This window comes from Vulpes vulpes, chromosome 12 (genome assembly GCF_048418805.1).
Source record: "Vulpes vulpes isolate BD-2025 chromosome 12, VulVul3, whole genome shotgun sequence".
In the NCBI taxonomy this organism is placed as follows: Eukaryota; Metazoa; Chordata; class Mammalia; order Carnivora; family Canidae; genus Vulpes; species Vulpes vulpes.
The window spans coordinates 45,288,096-45,301,244 of record NC_132791.1 but is presented as its reverse complement, the minus strand read 5'-3'; the positions used below and the strand labels follow the sequence as shown (position 1 = coordinate 45,301,244).

At 34.3% G+C, this 13,149-nt stretch overlaps 1 protein-coding gene across 50 annotated transcripts in view; it reads right to left on the bottom strand.

The window, feature by feature from the left end:
* PTPRD (protein tyrosine phosphatase receptor type D) overlaps positions 1-13,149 on the bottom strand; it is a 2,173,792-nt gene that overhangs the window by 160,843 nt on the left and 1,999,800 nt on the right. For 23 of the 50 annotated variants that reach the window (XM_072728319.1, XM_072728317.1, XM_072728336.1 and 20 more), the window contains 4 exons: positions 10,848-10,992; positions 7,073-7,378; positions 6,013-6,206; positions 3,597-3,623 (listed from right to left, as the gene is read on the bottom strand). In XM_072728319.1, the coding sequence (XP_072584420.1) occupies positions 3,597-3,623; positions 6,013-6,206; positions 7,073-7,378; positions 10,848-10,992 (672 nt within the window). The remainder of the gene's footprint in view (positions 1-3,596; positions 3,624-6,012; positions 6,207-7,072; positions 7,379-10,847; positions 10,993-13,149) is intronic. The other 27 variants (XM_072728332.1, XM_072728347.1, XM_072728334.1 and 24 more) reach the window with 4 other exon arrangements.

The window sequence follows — 13,149 nt, the reverse complement described above, 5'->3', positions numbered from 1 at the left end:
AACCCCCTCTGTACCTCAGTTTCTCATGTGAAGGTTGGAATAACAGAAGGATTCAATGAATTATATCAGGTAAATACTAAAAACTTATGCCTGGCTCATGGTGAGCAAACAATAAACCAGCAGTTATATTATGCCAGGAGCTCTCAATATGTATTCACTATAGTCTGGCCCACAGACCAGTGATGCAGCTGATGCCAATGCAGTCTGTTTTATCCCTACGCTAGTATTTTGCCAAATGGCTGATCTGTCAGACCTAGATATCCTGACAGCCAGAGAAGTTTCTTAGGACTCAAGTAACATAGTATTGGTTAGTTACATACAGTATGGACTAAAATCATTACACATTAAGGAGAATTTTCTGGTGATTTGGAGTAGGTCATAAAACCAAAGAACAATGCATTTTTCACCACATCCTCATGGAGAGTACTCAATTAATTCTGTTTAGAAATGTCATATGCCATACACTATTTATCACAATTCTAGTTTTCTCTTAATTTTGGCCCAAAAATGTGAATGGTTACAAAATTTAGACCTGTTCTTCCAAACAGGAGATTATATAATTCTTTACATAGAGTAGTTTGTTCTGTTATTTTCTTTAGAGTTGCTACACATACACCTGCATCCCCACACACAAATACACAGTTGTAAAGAGCCCTTTCAGATATTTGGCACTGCTATGTTTTCAAATTAAATATGATTAGATCCAATAAATAATACAATGTCATTGTCTTCCACATCTGAAGACAATGCAAGTGAGAGTTTATGGAATGGACTAGATTGTGTGTAGGACAGAAGGATTTTTCTATGCAAGGCTGTAAGACACACCAAAGAACTCAACTATTGAATCTGATCCCAAATATGACAGCTTTTGACAGTATGCTTTTCTCAAAATAGTAGGAATATCATTGGAACAGAAATTCAGGAATTTCAGATATCATCCTGAGCAGCCATTGGAAATATTATTCCGCCAAAAGAATGGGCTATATTTGGGAGAGATTTTATTTTCAGGACCTTGGAATGGTTTCACTAACATTAGAGAGGCTATAAAAACCATCTGAATCACCCAAGAGTAGCATTCTAAATTACAGTAGATATACTGGGTATTCCAGAAATTATGATGGGAAAATGACAACATTATTGTTTCCAAAGTCCCTCTCACATGCTACTGAATTTCTGCTATATTTAGGCAAGACTACCCCAGTAGGCAAGACTGGGGTAGGGTGGGGAAAAGCAGGGCTTGGTTCTATCACCAAATCATGTAGAAAGGAATTTATGTACTCTGAGCCTTATATAAGTCTCTTTCATTTGTCAAATTGGATGAACCACACATGCCCTTCCTCTCATGCCGGCTGTTACAGGATAACATATGTAATGCAATTTGTAATTGGCCAAACCCTCTGTGGTGGTATAATCGCAGCTGAATACACCTCTATCTGCCTGGATCACATCATCTCGTGTGTTACATTTTCTTTCTTTAAACTGTGGGCATACTTCCTTGGTGGTTTCCATATGCTCTGTGAGGTAGTGTGGCTGATAGCATGACCACCATTCCTCATTCTCGTTTGCCTTCTCCCATCATATCCCCACTCAACTTCCTGCCCCTGCCTATTAAAAATTGGCATTCCTGGATACGGAAACAGTTACTGGCCTGCTGTGTTTCTCTCTAGCCCCCCCCCCCCCCAAAGAAAACACACCTCCAAACCTTAAGGAATTTTTCCTCTCTATATTCTAAACTCATTTCTGGTCCTGTTTTCCCATCAGGGCTCCAGTGGCATGTACACTATAAATATGTGTTGGACATTTCCCCTTGACAGTCAATTGTTCCCTCAAGTTCAACTTAACTGAAGCTCAAATGTCATTCCCAAGAGCAAATTCCCCTCCTTGCTTCTACACTTTGATGAATGGTTTAGATGCTCCAAACCTACGAGTGACTTGATCTCTTTTTCTTCCTCTAATTCTTAGTAAGTTTTTGTCAATTTTTCTTCTAAAATATTGACCAAAACTGCCCCTTTTTCATCTCCACTGCTTCAACTCTATTGAATTTTTATTATTTAATGACTACTTTAGTAAAAGAACTATTTTTGTTTCCCTGTTTACTATCTTCTTTCTCTCTAATCTATCCACTATGTCATTGGCTTTCAAGCTGCAGGTAATGACCCACTTAAGTAGGTCATGAAATCAATTTACTCAGTCATGACTTGCATTTTAAAAAAGAAATAGGATATACTTCATGCAAAATATTAAATTTTACATATATTTAAAGGTAATATATTATTTTTAAGACATATGAACACATTGGTCATAACATATAATGCATTTCTTACTATGGATCACAATCTAAGAAGTTTATCAAACACTGTCAGTTCCACTAAAACTGATACCTTGCCTATTGTATTTACCAATATTCCCAATAAGAGCCCTGCATTTCGGCAAAAAAAAAAAAAAAATACTAAATGAAAAAATACCCTTACCAGCCTTTATCTTACTTCTGTTTTTAATAATTTTCTGTATCTCTCCAGTCCTGAAGAGTTAAAAGCTAGCTCTTTAGCTTGACACTCAGGTTTTCCCAACATTATACTGAAAGTTACTCACCATACTTAGCACTAATTTACTAGCTTGAACCCCTTCATTCATGTTGAATTGGAAAGCCCATATCACTTGACTATATCACATTCATGACCTGCCTTAATGGCTACATCATAAAAAATGCATTCCTACCTCTGAATCCCCAACACACACAGACACACACACACACACACACACACACACACTTTTCCACCTCTTCAACCTTTATATATTTCTTAAGTTCTCAACAAAGTTTCAAGACCTCTTCTACTTTTGGTCCATGGCCCCTGAACTCATAGTTCTGGCTGACAATGCCACTCATTTACTAATTAATTACATATTTCTTGAGGTCATCACTTTTGTTGTAATTTATGGAACTTTTCTGAACTGTACATCCTTCCTAGCCACCTACTGCAAACACTTAGAAGGTAGGTGTCACATCCTATGTCCCCCACAGAAACCTATGCATAGTAATAAGCTACCAATAAATAACATAATCCAGCCATCGAAATATTTTAAAAAAATTCCTCCCTCAGTGAGATACTTTCTGCCTCTTGGCATGACTTATTCAATTTAACTCGAATTTTTATGGGTACAACAGAGAATTGCCATGTCTAGATATAATTAGTACCAGATATACGTAGTGTTATCTGCGGAAAATGTAACCTTGGGGTACGGTTTATGAGTGGCCTATATCAAACAGCTTGATATCTCTCATCTGTGATACCTCCACTTAAAGCATTCCTCCTCTAACTGTGTCACAAGGCAGAGTTAGTAACAGCCATCAAAGCAACATGAGCTCATGATATTTCTTATGCAATCAGTAGCACCAAATTCACAAAACATGCCAATTTCACAAAACAAAAACTTAAATTAAAAGTATACCATGTAGTGAGGATAACTTAAAAATAATTTGTTAGTTCATGCATCCAAGCAAACTGTGACGACATATCACAAATAAGTGAAAGAAGGATAATAGAAAAAACAAGCATTTATAATCTTTTCTGACAAAGCCGTCCAAAATTACTCACATGTTCAGTAGTATCATCAAATTCCCACTGATTGAGTTTAAGAAGGTTGGGGAAGAGGAAAACAAAATAAAAAGGAATGAAGAGAAATTTGTAGCCTTATAAAGGCAATGTTGCCCTCCTTAGATTAAAACAAAACAAAACAAGCAACTGAAGCAGTGTGTACGTAAAATTCCAAAGAGTAGGTGTGTTAGGCTGCCACCCTCACTCTGAACTGAGACGTCAAAAGTAAATACGTTTGTATTGTTATTATTAAAATTAGCTAACACATATTTTTAATGTGTGGTTCACTGAAATGAATCAATAAGGTATAATATACAGTTAGTGTTTTTAATCATACACTACTTTATGACATTTATTTTTACTTTTTCTTTATGTTATGCAATTAATTTATGTCACTAATTAGAATACCACCTTTCATAAAATATTGGAATCTTATAGCCCCAGGGAAATCTTGCAAGATGCAGTGGAATTTCAATGAAAATTCAAAGAATACATGAAGTAGGCAAAAGAACAACAATCAAAAACATATACACATAAGGCAAATCATCAAATTAATAAAGAAAAGACAAAGTAGGGGATCCCTGGGTGGCTCAGGTTTAGAGCCTGCCTTCAGCCCAGGGCGTGATTCTGGAGTCCCAGGATCAAGTCCCGCATCGGGCTCCCTGCATGGAGCCTGCTTCTCCCTCTGCCTGTGTCTCTGCCTCTCTCTCTCTCTCTCTCTCTCATGAATAAATAAATAAAATCTTTTAAAAAATTAAAAAAAAAAGACAAAGTAGAAGATGGGAAGAACTGTGTTCACATTTAAGGCATTTTTTATCATATAATTCCATTAACCACCATCCTCCACAATGAAAACACTGATAGAACTACAGGTTTATAATGTAAAACTTTCTAGGACTTGAAGAACATAAAACCATTATGGCCGTATCATTTTCTTTTTCATAATAACAGACTTACAAAAGAAAATATAGGCATTAATGGCTTGATTAATTTCATATTATGATTACATAATCAGACAGTACAGAATAAATATTTAGAAAAAGCAATGCCCTTTTTCTAGAGTCTAAAGGACTATGAATCTAAATAATAAGTTCACAGAAATAGACTTCAAAACCATGGAACTGGATTTGGACCTGATTACTTAATCAGGTCCAAACCTTTAATCCAGATCCTGTTGTCAAAACGTTTCAATATAGAAAGAAAAACAGCATTTTCATGAGTTGATTATATTAAAACTTTAGGGTCAATGTTTTCCTTAGAGCCACAGGGACATGAGTTGCTCTCTTATTTGCACTGAGACAAGAATGCAAAATTTGGCAACCTGACATAAGAGTTCTCAACTTAGCTCATAGTCTTCCTTACTTTGACACAGGGTAAGAAACCTTTTACTGAAATACATTTCAAATTTTCCAAACCCCAGCCTTTTCCATGCCCAGCCACCAATTTGCTAGATAAGCCTAGTACTCTCCTATTCATAGCATACCATCTCTATACTGGACCCAGTATAGAGAAGCTATCCACAGGTTACATGTAATCCCTAGGAGAAGCTATTAATTGAAATCTTCTTCTTTTCAGGTAACTATATAGAATACAGGTGTATTTATTATAGCATTATCTTTGAAACACTTTAATTTACAAAAAAATAAAATAAATAAAACATGTAATGTTCTGCTTTAAACAACTGATTACAAAGCCAAGTAGTGACTGCATGGTTGAAAACTATCACCCAAGGATCAACAGAATTTCTCACACACTTAACTGCTCTTCATACTTTTCTTAACTTGGCTTAACATGGTGGAATCCCATTTATTTTCCAGAAAACTCTAAATTAATGTTTCATTTCATATATTAAAGGTAAAGTATTATTTTGTAAGACCTTATTTTAAATATATGAATGCATTGTTCTTCATTTTTCTGGGAAATGAAATAATTACTTCTAAGTATATGGTTTGATATATGTACTAAATAAAATACAAGCTGGATAATTTTCTTCAAATAAACATCTCTTTTCTTCAACAGAACAGGTCATAGATTTAGAAGTCAGATCAACTTAGTTTCAATAGTTCTAACACAGCTGCTTAGAATTCTTCTTGTTACTTTGATTAAAATCAATTCAATTTTTTTGAAGTCAGAAAGGCAAATTCAGATATAAATGTGGAGAGTTGAGTATCTGTATTTTAAGAAAACAATCACATGTTTTTAATTAGGCTTGAATATCATTTCAGTACAACTCACTTCCTCATATGCTGTCAACTCTGAGAAGGTAAATACGTATCATCTGTTTTAAAAACTAGAATTTTGTACAGATTTTTTAAATGTCAAAAACAATTAAAATGAGGGCCCATTTCAAGGTATAGGCTAAAATAAATATATAATAAATAAATAAAAACATAGGTATGTAATTTCAGAGGCTTACCTGCGCATCAGCCAGCATGACATCCTTCAGCATGGGCTGGCCCTTAGGCTCACCATTTTCCATCCTCACATAATGCACCTGGTATCCTCTTATCTGGCCATGCTGTTTATTGGGCACAGGTGAGCGCCATGAGACTTTAACAGATGTTGAGTTGACAGCCTCTACCTCGACTTTGCGAGGAGGACCACTAGGAACTGGAACAACATCATTGGATAAAAGAAAATTATAGGCACTTGTCCCACCCAGAGTATTTTCTTTACTTAGGTTTAAAAAAAAATTGGGCAGACCCACTATGTTTCCTTTGTGGAATACAAACATTTTCAAGCAATGAAAATGCTCAACCAATCTGCTCTACCTTTTAAGAAAAGATCAAAAAACATGACCGATGCCAAAAAACAAAAAAAATGGAAGAAAAAAAGAGTATCAGAGAAATAGAAAAACATGTAAAAAATGTACAAAAGCCAAGGAAGATGCTTTGAGGCTCAAAGCATTAAAGCACAAAGAGGAATAGCATTGAAATAATAACAAAAACTGGTTGTTGATTGTTGTGTGTTTTTTTAAAGATCTCTTTTTAGCAGAATAAAAAGATTCTTGATTATATCGGTTTTCTTCTTTTTTTCTCCTATCAAAGGTTTTCCAAACAACAGATGCCAAAAATTGAATGTCGAGCATCAGTGTCTCTGAAATATGCAAGACAAAAAAGCAACAAGAAGATAAGAAGACAGTTTTGAAAAGTTAACTTCAAAATGTAAAAGAATGACAAAAAAGGCCAAGAAAAACGCAGAAGACTTCAGACGGAAGTACAGAGAAGGGCCTGGATTACAAGGTCATAAGAGCCATATGTTCTTTTAAAAGGAAGCAAATTATTGTGTTGAGATTGAAAAAAAAAAATGCCCAGGCTACAGCAAAGATAGGTCTTTGGCAAAAACTATTGAAGTTACAGCGATGCTGGGTAAAAAAAAGATGAGCAGAAAACAACTGATTACTGTTAGCCTATCAAAGGACAGCAGACCAAGATTGTGTCAGAAGGGTGCAAACTGACGGAGCAGAGGCAACATACCATCTTCATCAGTTCGAATCAACACGGAGAAGCTCTCAGGGCCAGGGCCAACGTCTGTGTGTGCTGTCACAGTGATGCGGTACTCAGTCCATTTTTCCAGCTGTTCCAAAAGGTATTTAGTAGTGTCCGAAGGAATGCCCAAAATCTCATGAGGTTTGTCATCTTCTCCATCCACTGAGGTGTACTTGATAGAGTATTCAGTAATAATGCCATTCTGTTTTTCCACCGGTGGAGGTTGCCAACTTACCAAAATACTAGTGGAACTTGGGCTGGTGCAACTAATGTCTTGAGGAGGAGCTGATGGCTCTTATTTTGGTAGTGAGTTAAAGGAGGGTTTGAGTGAAAGGACAGGAGTGGTTGGAAAAAAAAAATGATAAAACAAAAGAAAAGGCAAAAATAAATAAATGAACAATAAGGGCAACAAAATGAAAATAAGGCTTTGAAACTTAAAATTTTAAATTTATGTACCTTGGCTTAGTAATATGAATAAACCAAAAAATGAATAAATGACCAAAAATAATTGTTAAATAATGGGTGGGGGGAATATGTGAACATGAAACCTTGAGATAATAGAGCCTCAAATAAAATTACCTACCTGCAATTTACATTCTTCTTCTAAACCAATTCCCCAGCCCTACTGTACAGACTACCCAATTAAAAAAAAAAAAGCTGTAAATATTGAAGATTTATTACATGATAGTCTGATGATGCTTCACAGATTCTGTTCCAAGCTTTCACTTCTACATTCTAGAATGAGGTGAGTCATATACACTATTCATTTGTGAAAAGGTTTTTAGGTCTAAAAAGTTGCAATAACTGTTACAGACCCTTCCACCAATTCCAATTAAAAAAAAAAAAAAAAGAAAAGAGAAGCCCAAATATAAGAGCATTCTTTCTAACTATCTGAAAAACTGAGTCAGCCTGACTAGTTTTAAGGAAAGGTATTAATCTAGCATTGATTGTAGCCCATATACAGTGAACATGCAGAATCAAAAAGGATGAAAACATGTAGTCCAAGATTTACCTACCCGAAGGTAATGTCAGGCTTGTTGATTCTGACTGTAACTTGTACTTACCCTATGTCAGCTTTCGGTTTTTAAAAAAAATTTATTGTAACTCTTCTTGAGACATCATTGCTAGTAAAGAATTAGATTCCACCAGCAAATTTTGATAAAATCAATAATAATCATCTATCCCTTACAAAATGTCAGTAACATAGTCATTAAAAAGAACTGTTTAAAAAAAGATCTTGAGAACCATCTGGAAAAGATATTACTTATGTGCAAAATTTCTTTCATTTCATATGTAATCATATTAAGTAGAATTTATATGAGTTAAAAGAGAAACTTTTTATTGTCCGTTCTAAAATAAAATGGTCACTTTCTGAGTAATTATTTTCTATCAAATTACCCAAATACATCACTATTTGAGAAAAATTTAAAAAGCAATAAAGAGCAATGTAACCATTATCATAAATTATTTTTAAAGTTAATAATGTATAATTCCTAAAGAACGAATAAGGGGGATAAGATATACATAACTATATATATCTATATTTCTTTATTTTAAGGCAATTGATCTGATAGAATGAGTAAATCATTTCTAATTTTGTGTATGTCAATATGTGGTTTGGGTATTTCCTTAGCCTTTTTTTTTATTTCCTTAGACTTTGTGGGACTTAATATTATGTAGCATTAGATATATCTAATTGTTTATAGGATTATCAGACTTTTTTAATTTATATATCTTGGCTTCTTCATTACAGTCAATCAAAATGAAAGCTCCCTGTACCAACCAAAAGGAAATTCTCATAAGACAATCTTATAAGTTTGGAGTAAGGTTTGCAAAATCACTAGAATATCTATCATTTTTATTGATTCTGACTCCAGGTTCTTAGATTTCAAATTATAAAACTATTTCATATGCATTATCATTATTCATAGTAAATTGAGTTGTTCTTGTAACAGCAAGGACTCATTTGTAATTCTTTTTAAAAAGCTGATTTGGTTTTTACTACATTGCTACCTTCAGACTTCCTATTCTGTGAGAATATATTCAACACCTCTTGAACCTTTTACTTTAATATAATTGAGTAGGTAAGCTTTTGATGTGGTTATAAAATGTCCATTCCATCTCTATGTATGTAAATAGGTATGTATGTATGTATGCAAAAAAGTCTGTTTTGTAAACCACACAAAACAGAATATTGAAGCATGTCACATTCTTTTAATTAAATATCTGAGTTTAAGAGTTATCTTCTATGATATTACTTATTAGGCTGCCTGGATTTCAAAGTAGAATACAAAACTGCATTAATTTACATGCTTCAGTTTTTAAAAGAAAGAGAACTTTATGGGAATAGGGTATAATCACTCATGGATTATGTAATAGGATCCTAATAGTTTTTTGTACCACCAGCCATGTTTTGAGAAAGAGAAAGAATATAAATTTTATCTTCAAAAAATCCTGAAAGATTTTAAATTTCTATAGAAAATAGACTTGCTTGTATGAAAGAAAATTCATTTTTTGAAAAAAAATCCATAAATTTCACGGTTGCTGATAGGTCTAAAATTTAGGTCTGCAGAGCATCCCTTTATAAAATTCAATGTATTGAGATTATACATATCTACTACATATACTACTACATCAAAAATCACATAAAATGTATAAAGAGTCAAAAAATACCTAGGGAAATAACTCCATAAAACTGTTCAATTCAAGGTAAGTGGTTGTTTAATAGACTAATTATAGAAACATACTAATAAAGAGCAAACAATACTATTATTATGAGTCACCAAACTTTCCACCAAAAATAAACTTCCATACAATGCTTTACACAAAGCAATCTTGCCTGGACACAATAAACCCCATTGTGATAAACACAACTATGCTTTAAGGTAACAGTTCCAAAAAGAAATTGAACCTGAGGAAACAAAATACAATTTAGGATTGTAAATGTACTTGTGATTATTTCATTGTTCCTAAATTTGCCCAAATACAGATTTTCTACACATGTTCCAAATTTCCACATGTACTACTTGCAGAGTTAATAACAAACTAGTCACAAGAGCTGAGCTTTTCTCTGAGTAGAAACAAATATATGAAACAAAAACCTGTTTGTTACCAAAATTAAAACCTGTATGCTTAGGGGCACCTGGGGGACTCCGTCCACTAAGCAACCAACTCTTGATTTCAGCTCAGGTCATGAGATCAAGCCATGCATCAGGCTCTGCACTGGGTGTTGCTTAAGATTCTTTCTCTCCCTTTGTCCCTCCCAAAGCACCCCCACCCCCGCTAAGATAAATACATACATACATACATACATACATACAGACGTAAATAAATAGAAATAAATAAACTTAAAAAAAAAAACCTGTGTGCTTAAAAAACATACGAGTTTGGTCTTTCTTTGTTACCTCTTTAGTTTGTTAAGTCCTCTTGTGATTATTTGGCAGTGTTCTCAACCAGAATTTTGCTTTACAGGGTTAAAAATCACTACACAGGACAGGTGGAACTCTCATTCATTTTTCTTACAGAAATCTCCTAACACTTTCAACTTCTTTCAGCTTAGGAAGTGGGAGAATGGGGTCTGCGATTTGGACCAAGGTGGAAACCAAAATAGATCATGGCTGTAATCTCCAAAGTGGATGCTTACTAGCATAGACACTACTGATTGTCAAAATTATTAATTAGCTGATTGTTTGTTGGTGGAGATAAAAGGCCACGATACCTCCTGGTAAGAAAGGGCAAAAAGTAAGCAAAGAGAGACACCTACTTGACTGCATGGTTCTGGCTGATATTTCAGCTGTGGAAGCACCCAGGCCTTGAGGAGAGCGTGCGGCCAGACGGAAGTAATACAAACTGTTTGGTTTCAGCCCTTGCAGCCTATAAGATGTCCCTGGCTCAATGGTAACTCGTTGCTGTGGATAAGTAACAAAAGAACTGGGTCATTTTTATTAAGATACATGCAAATATTTTTATCACACTGTCTGCAACCTCCAGTTTCTGCCATTGGGGTTATAAAATCATCAAAATATCACAAACAGAACCAACAGTGAGTATCTACCAGGGGAATTACAGAAGGAAAACATCAGTGTTTAAAAAGCAAATTAATACAAGTAAGGCAATCAGAACTATGGAAACCAGAGATCATTCTAATGATGATCTAGTTATCAAATTCATCAAATAAGAGAGAGGCTGAGAGGCCACTACCCATAAATGTGTTGTACCTTATGGTGCATGTGTTGCTGTGACAAAGCCCACAATAGCAATTGACACCTGCCCCTGGCACTGGAGCATGGCCAATGTGTGCAATTTCAACTGAAGAGATTGTCTAGCTCATCTCCCATGACTTTATGCATTTTAAATAGAGACATAGAAGTTATGGCCAAAAGTAGCAAAAGAAACTACTGTACAGTTTCTATGACATTGCTACACGAGATCTGAAATTGCAGAATTCTGATGGGATAAAAACCAGAGGTTAGTCACTGAAGAAAGCTGGATAAGTTATATGAGACTGTATCATCACTTTAGACTGATTTAAAATAAAAATAAATAAATAAATAAATAAAATAATTTTAAAACCTTCTTTATGACTACAGAGCAGAGCACACAGTTGGAGAAAAAAAGTCACAAACTTTTCCACAAATTTTAACATCATAAAGAGCTTTTGAAATAAGGTTTCTTTAATTGAATATTAGAACTCTTACTTTTCATGCTTAAAATTGACTTGTGTTTTAGCAAAAACAGAGCTATATAGGGGTAATCAATCTCATATTGAACATCAGCCTGTTTAAGTAAGCCTAAAAATATCCACTAATATGTAATCTAGTACTGACAAAAATAATCTTAAGGCTTCTCATTGAATAGAGTTTGCTGTTCACACAAACAGAAATCATTCAAGGGGAATTCAAATATAAAAGTAGAAAAAACATCCCTAGGGTATTCTGGCTCACAAACACAAAAGCTCTTCAGAAATTTTAGATTTCCCAAATGGTAAGTAAAAAGGGAATCCCCAAAGAAACAACTGTAAAACAGAGTAGATATGCCAACATTCAAGCATCTACATCTATAGCATTCTCAGAGGAGTACCACTCTCCTGCACTGTTGTATTTTATTTGTTTTTTAGTTGGGTAGTGGTAAGGATTTAAAATAAATTAATGTTGAATTATGTCTTAATAAAAACACCAACAGTGGTAACATGAGTACTTTAAGTTATAGCGGCATTTCAATTACATAACTTGAGTGCTTAATTCATATTGGCTCTGTTAGCTAACTCTAAAAGCACTGTATTTAGAACCTGGTCTTTGGAGATTCTGCTCAATTCAAAGAACTGTAATAAGATAGAAGTGTATAGGAACATACTAATTTATTATAGCATTCAGAATGATATACCATAAGTTAACTGATAATATTTCATTTATTATGTGAGTGTTTTAAAAAAGATATTTTTGTTCGAAGTCAAGGGCTGCCTAGATTTGTGAAGATCTTTTTAAGATAAAGAATACTAAGAAGTATAATAAAATGACTTAGGTGGATTGAGTTTTCACATGTAGTTTCACCAACATTTCTGTCCCAATGTTCCAGACTGGATTTCACAGGAACAAAAGAATTGCGTTCATTGCTATCATATATTCCCATTCTGAAAATGTGGGATGTATCTTGATACTGATTTCTGTAATTTATACAAAGTACACCCAAGAGGCAGTAGACCCAAATCCTTAAAAAGATTGGTTCTGGAACCTGAATGCCTCGAATTTCAGATCCCAGTTCTGTCATTCAGTAGTGTGAGAGCTGGGGGATTTGTTTATCTTTGTGCCCCATTTTGTTATATGTGAACTCAATTAAAAGTAGAGACTGACTCACAGCACCACTGTAAGAACTGAATGAGTTAGCATATGTGAAACCCTTGCTATATCTGTCAATATATATATTAGTTATATTGACTTTGTTTCTCTTTTCAGTAACTATCAACAATGGTCAGACTTCTTCAATGTACCATTTTCTTATTTGCACAGCACACTCAGACATTACATATACTCCTATAAATATCAAAGAACTCTTGGCATAGAAATAAA